Genomic DNA, 18,179 nt, shown 5'->3' with positions numbered 1-18,179 from the left:
AGTTCAACAGCGCTAAACAATCAATGCACTCGCCATTATCCAACTTTTTTTTTCCCGGCAGCTATTGGAACCTGGCTGTGGCGTTTACTTCGCGCCGGTCCCACATTGTAACATTGGAAATATGTCGTCAGAAAAGCTCAACCTTTGATCGGCTACTACAGCATTAGGCTAGTAGGTTTACATTTCCCATGATTCTTAGACATAGAATCAGGAAGTGGTTCTAGTTCTGGTATTTCGAAAACACGCCTGTTAGCCATTAGATGTAGTTAGATTAGTTGTATGAATCACTATGACAACTGAGTGATTGACATACAAATGGCTCAAACAAGTGGCTTGCTGACTAGACTAAAAAAAAAAAAGGAAAAAAAAAAAGGACACAGGTTGAACGCGGGACTGTCGCAGCTAAACAGACGTCTAGTAGTCACCCAACTTTATTTTTATGACATTGAGGCAGCCGGCTGTCTCACTTGCTTAAAACTAGGAAATGTGCGTGTGCAACGGAGTTCCTTGCCGCATTGCTTATGAGATCTGTCGGCCAGTCAGATGGCAGTGATGTCACGGCCTTGCTCAGCCAGAGTTTTAGAACCAGATTGGAAGAGGTTCTGAGGAACGTTTCCATTGTAACTGCACCGCTCGGAGAGACAATATAATGGAAATTTGACCATGCGAGGTGGAACCAGGCTGTTTTGGGGTACAATGGAAAAGGGGCATATCGACCACATTTCATTAGTTCTTTCACTTCTCTGACTGAAAAACGTTGTTCCACATCTCCAGCGTCCCAAATAGAACAAGTAGTGTACATCTGTTTTTGCCATATGATCCTTATGTCAGCCTTTGGACATCTGGGCTGGCTTAGGGCCTCTTAAAAAGGCAAAAGAAGACAAATTGAAGCAGTTTTTTGGTCATGGAACACAGACGTGGATCGCTTACACAGTTGATTTAAGGCAAACCAAAATACTAAGTTGATCATTGTGGATCTTAAGAGTTGCATAATAATTGTTGTATGCTCTCTAATATGTGTACATTCAAATGTTCATGCCATCATTTTATATATATTTTGCAATTGCCATTATTGTGTTTCTTGCTCTTGAAAGCACACATAATAGCTCAGTTGAAAGAATTGTGCGTCGCAAAGCGAAGCGGCCTTGCTTTGCCTTGATTTGCTGATATCCTGAATGGACCTTTTCTGTATTTAATTTGAAGCCTTGCTTTTTTTTTTTCGTTTTCCTTTCATCCATTTAAAAAAAATAAAATCTTTGCTAAGAGCCGGGGATGAATACTGCAGAATGTTCTTGGGCAAGGCACCGAAACTGAAGTAGCTCAGGAGCCTTGAGTTTGTAATTAAATGTTGAGGTGCAATGAAAACTGCGGAGCAAAACTTTGATTGAATGGAGATCATGCCGAGCACACACATACAGTGTAATCAAGTTATTTTGTGTGGGTTAAAGAGAAGTTTGAACGTCTGTGTAAAATGAACTAACATTACATCAAATGTGTTGGGGTCAACCAATCCAACCAATGGCAAAAATGTTAAAGACAACTTCAGTAATTACATAAGATGAACAACTCGTAATCCTGTCTGCTTTAGTATAACTATAATTGATATTTCATCAATAAGTCTTCAATGCAGTTATATTTTTGTGCTTGTGTTTAGGTTGGGGAGAGGCAATATGTGTTGGTGACAGAAGAGTCTTTTGATTCCCAATATTATGTCGCCCACAACAAGTTCTATGAGCAGGTAAGACGTTTTTTTAACAATTAAAAAAATATAATGAAAAGTATGAATAGTGTTATTGATCAAGCTAAGTATGTTTTTTGTGTGGAATATATTAAGTGTTGGAAGAAGCTGCACTTCAGTACTCATTAGTATTTTTGTCTCATGTTGCATATATTTCACATTTCATTCATGTTACCAATTCAGTTCTTCCTAATTTTTCATATTTAACAAATCAGATAAGGGGCTTTGCTCTGCATGTCACATGCGTTCTCACAGGAAGGTGCCACCAGCTTAAGCTCATCTTCCGAGTAAAGTAGGTTAGCTGGAATATCACACACTTTCACAAATGTGCACCCGCACCCTACGGTGGTCATGAGAGCATTTGGCAGCAATACTTTTTTTTTTTCTTCAAATGTACGAACATCAGCCCTAAAGACATGAACATTCCACCCAACACACACAGCTGTTCATCGAACGTGGCTTCAAAGAACCTCTCTGAACCTGTGAAAAATTAACTTTAAAACATCTTCAAATAAATCAATTTCCTTCGCGCTTTAACTATCATCAGAAACATGTTTGAAGTTACGCTTTTTATTAGCGGGGAGGGCAGCGGATGGCAATATTTTTCCCCTCCCTTCCTCGCCCCCTCCCTACCGCTCTCGCTCCTGTCCGCCCCCTCTGCACCTACTTGTGCACGCTATGAACTCGGGTTGCAGGTTTCACTGGCTTCATGCATGTTTTGTGTGATTTAACACCTCACACAGGTGCATGTGTGCCATGTGTGTGCAGTGATTCTTCAAGAACAAAGGATTTCCTGTAGTTGGGAGAGCCTTGTAAAAAAAAAAATCAATCATTTGATTTCAATGACTTTCAAATACATGTTTTCAATTAGAAATACTGGTGATTGAATTAGTATATTCCAAATGTCAAAGTCATACTGTATCACCTTTAAATACATTGGTACCTTGACGTACATTGGTGTACCTTGTATGTTTTGGAGTTCTTTTATTTTATTTTATTTTTATTTTTAATTTTATTGTTTTTATTTTATTTTTATTCATTATTGTTATTATTATTATTATTACTTATTTTTATTTTATTTTTTGCATTCACTGATGCTCAAGTGAGTAGGAAGGAAATAAAGGAGGGCTACAGTCGCTGATACACTTTTAGGTGCTTTTTAAACTAACTGAGTTGTAAATGGTCAAAAGTCAAACATTTCACTCATTCGTCCACATCCTAAGGCGCACATCAATACACAAATACTAGTGGGTGTTTGTGAATTTCAGTGAAATTACAATGTATAAAACAAGTTTATTTCTTTAAAGTCTGCTTTTATTATGTTTGCTGGTTTGTATTTGTAATTTACAGTACAGCACTTTTTACTTTATTAAAAGCATGTAAGAAAAATAATGGTGGTTTATTGGAGGCTAGGGTTGAAATAATGGCATTTCAGTTCATTTCCATGTGGAAAGTTGATTTGATATGAGTAAATGAAAATTGTACGAGTTCGGTCACAAATTCAAAAGTTCAGAAGTCAAGCTACCACTGTGCTGTGTTTTCTAAAACATTTGACCACAGTTAAATATCATAACCACAACAGTACAAGTAACAGTTGTTATTCATAAAAAAAAAATGTGTTATTAAAAAGACAAATGTGTTGGTGTTGTGTTTTGCTACCACTAGTCTGATGCCCTTTTGACGGTGTGTAGCACAAAATGAAGAAAAATAAGGGAGGGAAATTTTAGGTCCAATTCCGAATTATTCAACCTTTCTGCAATGCAGGTAGTCCTCAACTTACGAACACAATGGGTTCCGAGAGGCTTTTTCAAAGTCCAATTGGTTGGAAGTCGAGACAAATTTAGTTTTAAAATGACATTTTATTAAATAAATAAAAAAAGTAATACATTTTACTATATTATATGCAGCATATACTGTATGGACCTACTATAAGTAAAATTTGAAAAATACATTTTAATAAAAATGTTATAGAGTATACCGCAATAAAAAGGAACAAAAAAATGCTGTATGCAAGTTGAGACGCTGACAGAGAAAACAAATGCAAGAATAAACTGGGTGCACGAGCACACACATGAGAGAGAGAGAGAGAGGGAGATGGAGAGAGAGGGAGAGGGTGAGGTAGGGAGAAAGAGCGAGAGACTGCCACCACTATCATTAGCCTTTGCTTTGTCAGTCATGCTAAATAAAGTTTACTTGTATAGAAATGTGTAAATTATCCAAGTTACTGTACGCGCTATAGAGAGGTGAGATGCGCGTATAAATGTGAATTTACGAACACAATATGGCATTTTATGACATTTTTGGACATTATTCAGCGTTTGTTCTTTCCAAATGCTCGTAAGCTGGACATTCGTATCTGTATCTCTGAAGTAACATGATGTAAAATTTGTGATCCATGAATATGCATCTGAAGTTACACAAAATGCCAAAGTTTGAACAGTTGTCATTGTGAGACATCAGTATATAAATTAAGACAAACATTTATTTATTTTTTTACTGTAGTGTGGCCATTATTTAGTCAATAAAGTTAATATGGGCTGATGTTTACATCCATCCATTTAGAATGGAGCTTGTCCTCATAATGGTCTTAGGTGATCTGGAACTTATCCAAACTGTCTCTGAGCAAGAAGTGGGGTACGTTGATTGTACCCTAGACTGGTTGCCTGCCAATTTCCAGTCACTTATAGACAAATCAGCATTCAGACTCACATTCATACCTCTGGATTAGAGTCTTAAATGAACCTACATGTAACAAGCATGATTATGGAAATGTGGGAGAAAGCACAGAGAAAATGAACATGACAAGTACACACAAGAAGACCACAGCCCAAATTCGAACCCCTGACCCCAGAACTGTGAGGCAGATGTGCTAACTACTTGTTTGATGTATTATTTATCATACATTTTATAAATTAATGTAAGAAGTAGTTCCTCTGGATTACTGTCTGTCAGCTGGATCATAAATGAAACTACATGACTGCTGAGCTCTGACGAATGAGTAAATAGGGGGAGAGTGAACAAGAAGTGGTCGCCAAGGGTCACGTGAGTGTAACGGCGGGGGCAATGAAATGGATGTGGAAAGGTGGTGGAAGGGAAGGACAGAAAAGGAGTACGAACAAATCACCCGGTCTTACTTTAACACCAATCAGATGGCTATCTAACCCGACAATTATAATAGGCGGCAGACACATCAGCCTGCATGTGCAAGGAGGTTAGGAGGGGTTACGGCGGGGGTTTCCAATAACGTAGGACAAGCTCTTTCATCATTTAATCTCTCTTTAATGGACCTCAAATGACCCTCACCTACATGCACAATGCCGCCTTCCTCCTTCCGCTACATCCACTCTTTCACCCCTCTCACTTTGCTGCCTACTTGCTCTCGCCCACTCACACACACACACACACACACACACACACACACACACACACACACACACACACACACACACACACACACACACACACACACACACACACACACACACACACACACACACACACACACACACACAAACACACACCATGTGCTCAACCTCTGTGGTGAGGAGCAGGTGTGATGATTAGGCAGGTGTGGCGCTAGCTGGCAGACACCTTGGGCTCCTTCCTTCTGCCTATCATATTCCAGCCACTGGATAAAGACCGACAGATTAGCACTGAGCCAGGCTTAATTGTGCCAGCTGTAACCCTTCATTTCACTTCTTCTGCTGTGCTATGTAATGGTTAGAACACAACTTTTTTTTGTGCAGTGGAGAAAGAGTGAGTGCAAGATTACCAAACATATCTAAGCATGTCTTTTCTGATTGCCCATAAAATAGTCCCTCAATGTCAGAGGCAGAAACTGTCCAGAATGACTTTTTAAGATGATCACAATTGAACGTTTGATTACAATTTCCGTTCTGCAGGTCCTGGTTCCCAAGAGGTTAGAGTTCAAGGGGAAAATGATTGAAGTGGACATCTACGAAGCAGGAAAACACTTCCTGAAAGGACGACCAGTGGAAGACACTAAACCTTTCACTCCTTCCATCGCTGCTCCACTTCAAAAAGGAGAAGTGTCTGGCCTGATGCAGGTTAACACATTCACACACATACATTAGATTAGTGGTTCTGAACCTTGTTGGAGGTACTGAACCCCATCAGGTTCCTATGCACATTCACCACAACCATTTATTTTTTTTCAAATTTAAGACAGGTTTACTGATCAACAAAATGAACATGGAGAGAGAAAACAGCAGAGGCTCTAGAATTGAACTCTGTGGAACACCATACATTATACATGTGAACTCATATTGCACATATTCGTCCGACCAGTTTGTTTTTGCTCAACATAGTTAGTATGAAGTGATTACAATAATAAAGAAATCACACGACGTACCATCACAGCAGCCACAAATTGACTACGGAGCACACCAAATTCCCTGCATTACAGATAGGTCAAGCAATGTAGCATGATCTCCGGCAGCCAATGATGCGCAAGTGGGGCGTAACATCACGAATCATTTGAGTTGTGTGTGTGTCTTGACCTCCGCCGAACCCCTGAGACTGACTCACCAACCCATGGGGTCCATACTGGAGCAAATGAAATCTGAGATGTTAACAATAATCCCAGGTTGTTTGTTAAATCCTAATCTTCAACAGCCTAGAATTTTTGCCTCAATTAAATTTTGGTATACTGTAATGAGTAGGTTACGATAGCTTCTGTCCTTTTATAGATCAATTTCAGGCATTTATAAGATAGTGAGGTGCAAATAAAAAACGAGTTGTGTACACACACTTGTGTCCCCCACTGAGAAAATCCAATGTGTCAGTGATAAGTAATCTAAAAAAGCTATGACTAGATAAACTGGCACACACACACACAGGCTTACACATGGACTTGCACAGACACGCACAAACACCATGTTAATGTATCTGTTTCAGTGCATGTTATTTTTCACTGTGACTTGCTGTAGCTTATAGCTGAGGACATTGAGCCACCGAGCAGAATATGATACACTTTCTAATTTCACACTCCATCAACTTTTACTGCCAGACAGCCAGAGAAGGAAGGCAGAGAACAGAGGCAAAGGGGTCGCAGCGATCAAGGCAAGACAAGTCGAGGGAGAAAGTGAAAGGGAAGTGGATGGTAGAACGAAATAAGGAATAGTAAGAAGGGATTCACATTAAGCCGGCCGACATGTCACTCTGCAATGAAAAGTTCAGTGGTAAAGACCTTTTAAAGTTGCCTCATAGAATCTATATCCCATCTAGCACACGCACTAACACATCCCCCCCTCATTAATTTCACCCACACATGCCCTCTTTGAACGTGCACTAGCTTTGCGTTTTTTTGTCACTTTTTTTTACGTAGGTATATGTATATATATATATATATATATATATATATATATATATATATGTATAGTATAGTATAGTATAGTATAAGTGTGTCTGTGTGTCCGTCCAAGCATGGACCCGGACGTATTTGCTCAACACATGCACATCTGTATGGACGCTGGCTGGTGTGCAATCATTTCTCTTAGCGGCTTCAAAATGACAGACGTCGCACTTTGTTCTACTTTACGCAGATAGAGATGAAAGACATTGGAAGGTTGATCTGCCTTTCCAATCAGTTGCTGCTATCATCGAGCAAACTATCGTGCAGTTATGATGCATCACACCAGCTCGCTCCCCTTTTATCCTTCTGTTTCTCCAAAAGCCTGTAATTTTGAGATTGCAAGACGGTGAAAGTGTAATCATTCACTCCTGCCCCAGTACCTGTACGCCCACACATACACATCTCAGTGTATGGGGGACTCAAGCGATGACTGATTGATAATAGACGGTCCTCAGATACAGTTGGATTAGCTTCGACATGTGGGACACTGGGTCCATCCAGTTCTGGTAAAACTGGTTATTTGGCTGCATCCATTCAGTCTCTGTGGTGGTTGGCATCTTAAACAAGATTTAATTTGAATAAAGTGCTCAACTCTTGCTTTATTTTAGTCCATAGTTTCTCCAAAGAGTTTAATTTATTTCACTTCAAACTAACTATATGCAATGTCTGTTCTCGGCGGTGGTAGATTGCCAAGCAGACACCACATTATTAAAAATATTTGACTCGTTTTCAATATCTTAGGAGCTGGATATTATTCCATTATTAAGAGTTGTTTTTGCTCTTTCATTCCTCTAAAAAAACCAAGGTTTTAGCGTGACAACAGCAGCTGGAAATGTTAGCTCTTCTTTGTTCTCAGTCTGGCTCTCCTAGCCGTCTGTCAAACCTTCATTCACAGAAACAGCACTTTCCCGTGGAAAGGGGAAGGACAGTAATGAGTCTTTTAGTGGGACACAATAGCAGAGAAAGCACTCAACAGCACAGTAAAGGGAAAAAAAATGAGAATGTATCTTCACCAGTCCTCACCCTCAGATGAAATTAAATGATAGGGGGGGGGGGGGGACAAAAACTGAAGCAAGACAGAACGAGAGCAAGGTAGATGGAGAGATCAGGAGACAGCAAAGGCAGCACGAGTGCCATCTCATAATAATCAGGTCTTTTCACAGCAGACTTTCTCAAGGAGACCCAGAGAATGGATGAGAGCGGAGAAAACAGTCCCTCCACAAGGCAGCAAATTGACAGTTTGTATGAAAGACAGAAAAAGAAGACAGATACAAAGAGGGGTAAAACTAGGCTAGTTAAGAAGTTTTCCCTGGTAACCAATGACAAAATGTAAATGACTGAATAAAAGTGTTGGGCTATTTTTTTTATACTTTTTGTAAAGTTTTCTCGTTTGTTTGTATCTTTTCATCAAATGGCTTATTGTGTGAATGCTGAAAGCATTCTCAATTTCTCACACATTGGTTATTCCAATATTATTTTTTTGTCCCATTTCAACTCCCACATAATACATCCGAATTACATGACTAGTGCTAGACTTAATGACTAGTGCGTGCCAGGCCAGGTTCCGTATCCCGGTTAGAGCAGATTTTAAGTTCAATTTCGTATAATAAGCATTGTCCAATTATTTAACATCCACAATATTCATTATAATTCGACATTAAGATTTATTTCAATATCATTCCATATTTTAAATGACAACATTCACTCATTCAACTTTCAACAGAACATTCTTCAATCCCGTTACACAACATTTCAAGATTGACAACAAGTCAGTTTAGCTCATTAGTTAGAGCAGGTAACCAGTATGTGGGAGAGTGGGACTCAAATCCCAACTCAGACTATTTTCAGATAAAGTTATATTTGATTTAATATCATTCATTAACAACCTTCACATAATGTATCTTTCAATATCCTTAAAAAGCATTCCACAATATTCCACAAGCATTCAAATATTATCATTCAGCTTTCACACGCAATTTCTCCAGAAATTCCACATCGAGTTCATGATAGTCATTTTTATCAATCCCCAATACCATACTTGCTAGATACACAAACAGAATTCACATTGTATTTTGTAAGTGCAGTTTTGGTATATAACACAAGTTTGTTGCTTGATGTGGCACATTGTCAAGTGTTGTCAAAAAAAAAAAGTTAAACGCAGTAACAGCTTGCTAATCTATTTTTAAACGTTTGTTTTCTTGGAAATGTCACAAGGTTTTGGGTAGCCTCTGTCTGACTGTTGTCGCTCACTGCAAATACTTTGTTCTTCAACACAGCAGGCGTAGCTATTTCAAGCATTTCATTTGGCATGTCAAATTTTATTACATGGCCTGTGCTTTGAGGGAAAAAAATTACAATAATAGAGAAATTATTATGCCATCAAAATGTTAGTCATGTCTGCTCTTCAGTATTTTAACCACATATGCCAACTGGAATTACACAGTTTCATTCTGTTTTAGAAGCTTTGTATGCCCCTGACTAGCAGCTTGCTTTGAACAAATATGAGCAATATGTATAAATAACTTCAGAACACAGCCATCAGTAACTGAAAAAGCATGTTTAGGCATTAAGTAATCAGCTTTTTTCTTTGAATTCTTAGACTTAATAGTCACCTGTATTTCTTTACGCCTTCTCGCCAAACAATCTATTTTATGTGGTGGCAAATTTGCATGTTTTGCAAGGTGATTGTGTATAAGAAGAAAGGTAACATTGTATTTGCTTGTTACTTGAAAATGGAGATAAGTAGCAGTATAGCCTCTAAAATACAGCCCCTTATACTTTTGTCTTTAAAGTAGGGATTCCATGACATAGGCAATTAAAGGTTCAAGCCTGGTTGTTGGTGTGCAACATATAGCATCCGCGAGTTAGCAGTGGTTAGCATACCTGATTACTTCTCATTTTTCAACATTCTTTTTTATTATATGTCACTCGTAGAAGTACCACACGGTTCAAAACAGGCCCCCCACAATTCCCATAACCAGGAAATACTGGAGGCTTTACAGCATGACGTATTTATCAAAATCTTGTTAAGAGCTTTCACTTGCGAAATGTGAACTGCACCCATTTCAATCACTAAAAAACACCATACCTCCAAATGACGAGACGCTTAAGATTAGTGGCAAATAGCATTTACCCACAAGTTATTGGAAGGCAAGTGTGCGCGCTTGGGAAGGACACTACAGCTGGAGCAACAGGAGATAGGACACTTTTGTTCCTGACTGTGTGTGCATCAAGCAGGCTTTAAGTCTTGTCCAACAAGCCATATGTGTGTGCATCTCCAAACAGGATGTCTTGAAAGTAATCGTAACTCAGGTCAGCATGCTTTGCCCCAGTGCCGAAAGCATCTGCTATATTTCCTGTCTTATAGTGGCTGTCATGTGCCCGACATGTGTGTTTGCATGGGCCTCAATTACACAAATGGGTTTCACTGTATTTCATTGAGACGACCATAAAACATTTTATGTAGTCCATCTGTATGCTCGCTTGCGATTGTGCTAATTGTCAATGGAGCTTTTTTTTGTTTTTAAGTGGACCAGCGTCTGCTTGTTTTTTCTTGCTGCCAAAAAGTTTGTATTTTTTTATTGACGTTATCTGTTGGCCACAATCAGTCACACATTAATTGTCTTGATAGCGTGGTAGACTAGTGGTTGCTGTTTGCCTCACAGTGTAGAGGTCTTAGGTTCCAGGCATGCATGGTGTTGTCATGTTCTACGGAACTTTTCGGCACGCCGGCTTCCTCCCACTTTCCCAAATAATGTAGGTTAATTGAAGATTTTAAATTCATGTGCCTGGCATTTAACCCGCGTCTTGCCCAACTACGATTGACTGCCATTATCTTAATGAGGACAAGCTGTATAGAAATGGATGGTTAGGATCTTAGCAGATGCCCTTAAAAGATGGCATGCATAGCACGTCTCACAAATATTGCTTAGAACCAAAAATGTATTTTCTACTAACCCCATGCTGTTGTGGTACTGTAATATTTGTAACTAATTTAGTCATGCAAATAGCCTCTTTGTTCCATTTGTTACCCTCTAATTTTCACATAATTCCCATTTTATGGCATTTCAGTATACCAGAGATGGATGCTTTTCAAGTGGACAAATATGTGCTTTGTGCTATAGAAAGCATGGCCTTGCTTTTTCAATAACCAGAGGGCAGTATGACTAATCTGCATTTAAAGGAATGTGCTCTTGATTAGTTATGAATTTGTAAGTTCTGCACCCCAGGCAAGAAGAAAACACACTACTTCTATTACTTTCACATTCTGTTCAACTGACTTGTTTACACAGTTGCTGTTAACTAAATGAGCTGAAAACATGGCTCGCATTGCTGTCAACAATGCATCCTAACATATTTGATCCTCAAAAATAGATCTGCCTAAAGCCTCCATTAGCGACTGCATCTCCATACCCCGACGAGAGACGTTAGCCATCAGCTAGCTCGCAAGCTAACCAGGTCTCCTCTCGGTCGACATACGGACCTTGGGCTCATCTGTGGCGTCACCGCCTTGCTTGGTGTTGATGTCGGTGTGTGACACAACCCTCATAAAAGACACTTCAGAGAAAGTTAGCTGTTTACTAAACATGGTGGCACACACAATTTAGCCTGTGGCTTATGCTACATGACGGACATTTGACTTCCTGTTAGTTATATTCCCACATTGTTTTGTGTTTCAACATATTACGGTAACTTCAACAAACATAGAATACATAACTCTTGCTGTTTTGTAAATTGTGGCATTCAGGGAAGATGCATTTTCGGGGTATAGACATAGCTAGCTTGCTAACTGCTGTAGTGGTTGAAGTGGGTAAGATGTAATTACTGGTATAACAAAATAACACATATTTGCACAATTGAGTAGTGGTGGAGGGGTGACTTTTACCAGATGCCAAGGTGCGTCATTGGGCTCGTTTTAGCCACGAACGAAACATCGGAAAACTGAAGGGGTGAAAAATATTCTAACGCTATAATCGCCACAATTCGCTACTACATTATTCTCAGTCTTTGCATGTTTTCAGCAACTCTGTTCAAACCTAATCTCTCAATTTACTTTACAACATCTTTAGAATTTTTTTTTATTTCGTCTCGTAGACCCCTCTTTTTTTATATATATTGACCCGCAGCCCGTTGTAATTGTCCCTGTGGTTTTGATGGGTCACTCTTGACTAACTAAAGAGCCGGTTCCAGTATCTTTTTACATACACACACACTCACAGACAAAACTTCAGTTGTGTCTAGAGTGACACTGACAGCTGGTGAGGATCATGTGAGAAATGCGACCACTGCGTATTGTTGTTCCTTCTTTCTCTCGTGATGCTGGTGTAGAATTTCCGTAGCGAGAGACAAAAGTACCATTTCAGTCTTTCATTACCTGTGTCAGTCCGCTCTTTGATGATTTTCGGGATGCTTATAGTTGCTCTGTGGGCAGAAAGAGCAACTCCATGCTGTAAAAACCTGCACATGTTCACATGGTGGTGAAATGTCACACAATAGCGTATCTTTTCTTGCGGCATTCTCTGCTTCCTCTCACTTTTTCACCACACTTTTCTCTCCACTCCCACTGCGCTGACATGCACCCACTGCCACTTAGATTTGCACTTATCCTCCCAACTAGTAATAGATTTTAGACTTCACTGTTCAGTCTCCATCCTGGCACCCCGGTGTTTAATGACACCTGCAGAGAGACAGCTAAATAGACAGATGGGGAAGAAGGTAGTAGTACACTTGGGCCTGACACCATTGATAGATGGTGTTTCGTCAGTCTGTTGCTTTTTCTAGGGTCTCTTTTTTTCACAGAAAATGTTTACTCTTTTTTTTTTGTTTTTGTTTTTTTTTGTTAATGGCTTGTACGCTTTTTAAAACTGTTTCCAGAACTCCCCTTTTAGCACCAATTATTTGCTCAGTTAGCAGCTAGTGTCTGTACTTGGTCAGATGGGGAATGACAGCATCATTCCCACCAAGAAAATCATCAAACATCAGTTCGTAACAGCTTTTGCAACATGGGCACCATATGTGTGGCAATGTGAACCACAATTGACTCAGCAAGCACTTTCTTGTCATACACAAAACAATGTCAAACTGATTATGCTCCTGTTGTTTATTTTATATATATATATATATATATATATATATATATATATATATATATATATATATATATATATATATATATTTATTTATTTGTTTTTATTTGTTTTTATTTGTTTTTATTTGTTTTTATTTGTTTTTATTTGTTTTTATTATTGTTTAAGTCACTTTTTTGGAAAAAGAGGAGCGAAATCGGTTGGAAATGTTTGGCAACACTGAATGAACATTTATAAAATTACAAAAGCTGCAAATTAAAAAAATAAAATAAAATAAAAATATAACAGTTTCCTCAAGAAATGAATACAATATCTATCAGTCTATCTAAAGAAATATTTTAGAAATTATCCTGCACTCTAAAAACTGTTAGGTCGAAAGTAACCCAATTATGGATCAAGAATGGACCGATCCACTTTCTGGGTTGTTTTATACAAAATGGCAACAAAATTTGACCCAAGTAAAGGATCTGACCAATATTTATGAGTTGATTTACACTAAAAGACCGATTTCTTGACTCAAAGTTGTTGGATCAAATTGACCCAAGTAGAGAATCGCTCCATTTTTGACCCATAGTTGGGTTATTGTTTACCCGACTGTTTCTAGAGTGTGGTAAATAAACGTCAATCCCATAGCCCTACAAACAAGTGCTTACATACTGTACATTGCTATGCAAAAGTCTTGGACCACAACAATAAAAGTTGGATAAAAATGCAGACGATCACATTTACTCAAAGCAAACATGGTGAAGCTGCATTTAGCTGTTATGCTGCACACAAATGGAATAAGATACAAATGGAAGTGTAGGTGTTATATAAATAAAGCTGCCTTGCCTTACTAACATCCAGATTGGCAAAGGTTTTTTTATGTTTTGAATCTGACCTTGGTGGAAGGCTTGTGCTACACCAAGTCGCATTCTGTTTGTACATGAGCATTACAGCAAATCTAATAGTTGCCTAAAACGTCATACATGTTAACAAGTATTCAGCAAGCCATCAGCTAGTCCCGCAAGAAGCATGTTATTGTCTTTTGAGCATTTGTCGCAACACAATACTTGGTTTCACCATCAGGTAATCCAACTTTGCAGTGAGCTGAACATGAACCAAACTTGAATGTATCAGCTAGACTTTCCCCTTGTTGTTTACCGCCACTGGTAGGTGACTTACGGATGCGTCACGTAGGCGTTGGCGGTTATTGTATCTCATCGGCATTATGTGCAGCAACAGAGGATGTGAATGAGCGGGTGGTAGTAGATTGTAGAGAAGACCGGAGGACAGGAGTGCGTTGCACATGCAACACGCGTGGGCGTCGACTATAACACTCTGTACATATGCGTAATTGGAGGTTCTCTGAGGTCAGAAGTGCAGTTGGTTGGCCAAGAAATTCAGTATACTCACAACTTGGGAAGATTGTTCATGTGGTTTTATGTGGACTTTGTAAAGACATACCACATTCATTCTTTAATCCTCCCTGGGTGTTGGGGGTCAAAATGACCCAATTTGAAGTGTATATATGGTACTGATGCTTTTGGATCACTAAAATTCCCTCGGTCAAATTGACCCTATAAGTATGAATTCTAAAAAGTTTTGTTTCCAATACTTTTGGCTCATTTAACATGACCTGGGTCAAATTGACCCATTTTTGTGTTACACACTTTGCGCTAATTAAATGTGCTTGGGTCATATTGACCCGCAAACATCATACTATGCCGGCAAAACAAAATATAGATTTATTTATTTTTTACTTAATTTGAATTCAGCTCCCAATGGTCTTATTTGCGTTTATTATTATTTTAAATATATTATTATTATTATTATTATTATTATTATCATCATCATCATCATCATCATCATCATCATCATCAAAACTTTATGGCCAATGGAACATGTCAGGGTCAAACTAACGTGAAGTTGGGGGGGAAAGTGTTGCAGATTTATTAAACATGCCCTGGGTCCAATTGACCCAGGGACAATATTGTGAATCCTGTGGGAAAAAAACCTAGAAAGAAAAATACTTAAATACTAAAAAATAGGATTAAATGGGTACTGTTGGGCCTTTAAAAAAAAAAAAAAAATATATATATATATATATATATATATATATATATATATATATATATATATATATATAATAATTGAATTGAATTTGCATTGTCTGATATTTTTGTTTGATAAAACACTACATAACATTAGTGTAAACATGAAGGACTTCTAATGGTGGCGAGAGAGACTAAAGAGGCATCAAAGAGCTGTGATAATTTTGAGTTGATGGTTGAAAAAGTCAATTCACTTTTGGTAAATATAAAAAGTCGCCGCTTATGACGCTTTCCCTAGTGAAGTTGGTGAAAGGTTATTCAAGAAAGCAGCGGATCAATTGCTCAATATCCGTCTGCATAATCCATCTGCGTGGTGATAAGGCCTTTTATCAACAGTCGGTCAGAAGGAGACGTGCCGGAACCACCTCAAGGTCATTCCAATCCATTTTCACACATTCTCTCCTCCAGTGAGTCTAAAGCTCAAATTGACACATCTTGTGTAGAATTCTCTATTTGTTTAGTAATCGATAGCCTAAGCCTCAGCCATCTTGCCTTGCTTAAACTAAAAAGAAAATCTCTCCATTTCAGTAGCAAACATCAAAACATTCTCCAATTTTGGCCCTTTTGAATTTTCCATACTGGGCTTGGTAGCAGCAACAGTGTTTTACATAGCGTAGATGCAACTGATAGCAAAAGCAACTTAACATAAAAATCAATGTTGTATTGCTTTGCCTTGCCCGCATTGATCTTCCACACATCCCATCACTGCTCATTGTCAACATCAACTCTCGTTCAGCAGACGGGCGCAGAAAATAATTTGATTACCACCAAACTGCATTCGCTGTCGTACAGCTTCCTGGTTTAATTACGCTCACTTATATTCTGCATTTATTCATAAAACAACAGCTGTTTTTACAGGAATGCATTCATCTGCGAGGTATCAGATTTGCTTCATTATCATGTTAGTTATTCTCAAATTAAACGGCATCGCTGAGAGGTAGACAGATGGAGGTAGACAGAAGGTGAAATGCTTGTTAAAGAAAACACTGAAATGACAATAGTTCAAACAATTATTGGTCCTGTTGTTGTTTTTTCTTTCCAAAAGAAAACTATCAAAATGGAGTTTTCAAAAGTTCAAAAATATTTAGACTGTGATAGATTGTGTACAGGAATGCCTTTACCTAAAATGTAATACAATTTTCACCTACTTCGGTCAAAAATTTGATAATTTCACCAATAATATAATAAAAAATCCTGACTGATGTTGTAATAAAAATTTTACCGAAAATATAATACACTCATGGTTGTTTAACAAACAAACAAACAAACAAAAAAGAACATAACATTATTAAATAAAAAATAACAGGTACATTTGTAACATTTAGCACTCCCAGAAGTCTTTGCGGCAGAGCAGTCTAATCAAGTGGGCGGAGCTTACGTTGACTTGAACTGTCTGATGATTTGGCTTCACACTAAATCAATCAACTCTGTCAAATAACTCCACCACTGACCGCCATTTAAATCAGGCAGTGTTAAAATTACACTTTGGGGGTTGGAATCAACTCTGGAACATTTAACACCAACATTTTAACACTCCAGTTTTTGCTGTGAATGTACATAACAAGGTATTACATTATTGTGTTTTGCTACATTTTTGGTCAATTATTACATTACGGGGCGCTCCAATGTCTGATCGTGAAATGTAAAGGAAATATTGTGTTTTCGATATTACTGTATGTGCTGGTTAGAAGCAGCCATTTTACGACACTACTTTATCTTCTTGTGATGTATGTAGAGAGAGTTACTGCAGCAGGTCATCACGCTGACCCTCAATTCAACTTTATTGCGACTGCAAACTTTTAGCGGATCGTCGGCGTCTTTGTGGAGACATTAACATTCTTTTGTTGCCAAAGAAGATGTTGAAAAGCTTTTTACTCTTTGTGTGTTTTCTTCACAGGAGCAGATGGCAAATGGTGTCCAAGGTCCTTCTTCTATGCCTTCGTCTGTGTTGTTGATTGGGTCTTACAGTGTGGACCGAGAGCTATTGAAGAGGCTGGGGGTCGGACTGGCGCTGGCAGCCGCCTTACTGGCTTTTATTGTGGAGAGGATCTATTAGCGTACGCTCGAAGAGGAGCCGAGGATGGCGACATTAACAGCGTCTTTGAATGGGAGCAGCAGCATCAAATTATCTGCCATGTTTCTTTCTGTGCGCTGTGCACTCAAGAGGGGAAAGGACTTGCATTTTTTTTTTGCTTTTAATTTCACTTCATTTGGCCGTTATTTGCTGATTTTTGAATAAAGGTAAATCAAAGTTTTTGTGCATTATGTACAAAAACATCTCCATCCTGAAGTACTGTCCTTCACTTGCCGCGATAAAACACATAAAAGTGACGTTACCGTGTGCTCTTCTGGACTTGAAAAGTGAAAAGTAGCCAATGTACAGCCATTAATAGCCCAACCCCTGACAACAAAAGTGCAAAAGAATTTTTTTTGAAAGTGTCAATATTTAACTAAATTTGACTCTATTTAAAGAGTAAATTTGACTCTCTAGAGTGGGACCAAATAGACTCAGTTTTAGAGTAAGATTTACACTTGGAAAAGAGTCAAATAAAGAATCGGGGGGGAAATAAAAGTCACTCAGGGGATGAGGAAAAAACTCACAACCTTCAGTTTGGGAGACAGCCACACTACCACCTGAGCTATGCCGCTCCTACTGTTTACTTATGTCGAAGAGGAGACCAAAAACATATTTTTTGGCCTCTTGGAGTTACAAAGATTCCAGCTGACACGAGTAATATACTAACACACAACAGGAGCTGCATGGCTCAGGGAGTAGAAAGTTGTGAGTTCGTTTCTCAACCCTTGAGTGACTTTTTTTCTCAGATTCTATATTTTATTCTCGTCCAAGTGTAAATATTCGTCAAAAACTGAGTTTATTTTGTCCCACT

The 18,179-nt window shown here is 38.5% G+C and overlaps 1 protein-coding gene across 1 annotated transcript in view; it reads left to right on the top strand.

Annotated features, from left to right (window-relative positions):
- cdkal1 (CDK5 regulatory subunit associated protein 1-like 1) overlaps positions 1-17,574 on the top strand; it is a 225,274-nt gene extending 207,700 nt beyond the window's left edge. Inside the window, exons 13-15 of the mRNA XM_086079570.1 lie at positions 1,655-1,738; positions 5,641-5,805; positions 17,189-17,574. Of these exons, the coding sequence (XP_085935696.1) occupies positions 1,655-1,738; positions 5,641-5,805; positions 17,189-17,347 (408 nt within the window). The 3' untranslated portion in view covers positions 17,348-17,574. The remainder of the gene's footprint in view (positions 1-1,654; positions 1,739-5,640; positions 5,806-17,188) is intronic.
- Positions 17,575-18,179: the final 605 nt, after the last annotated feature.

This window comes from Leptonotus elevatus, chromosome 6 (genome assembly GCF_054856555.1).
Source record: "Leptonotus elevatus isolate MCC_2025b chromosome 6, RoL_Lele_1.0, whole genome shotgun sequence".
NCBI classification, from domain to species: Eukaryota; Metazoa; Chordata; class Actinopteri; order Syngnathiformes; family Syngnathidae; genus Leptonotus; species Leptonotus elevatus.
Note: the sequence above shows the minus strand (reverse complement) of the source record. Positions and strands in the feature narration are given on the sequence as shown.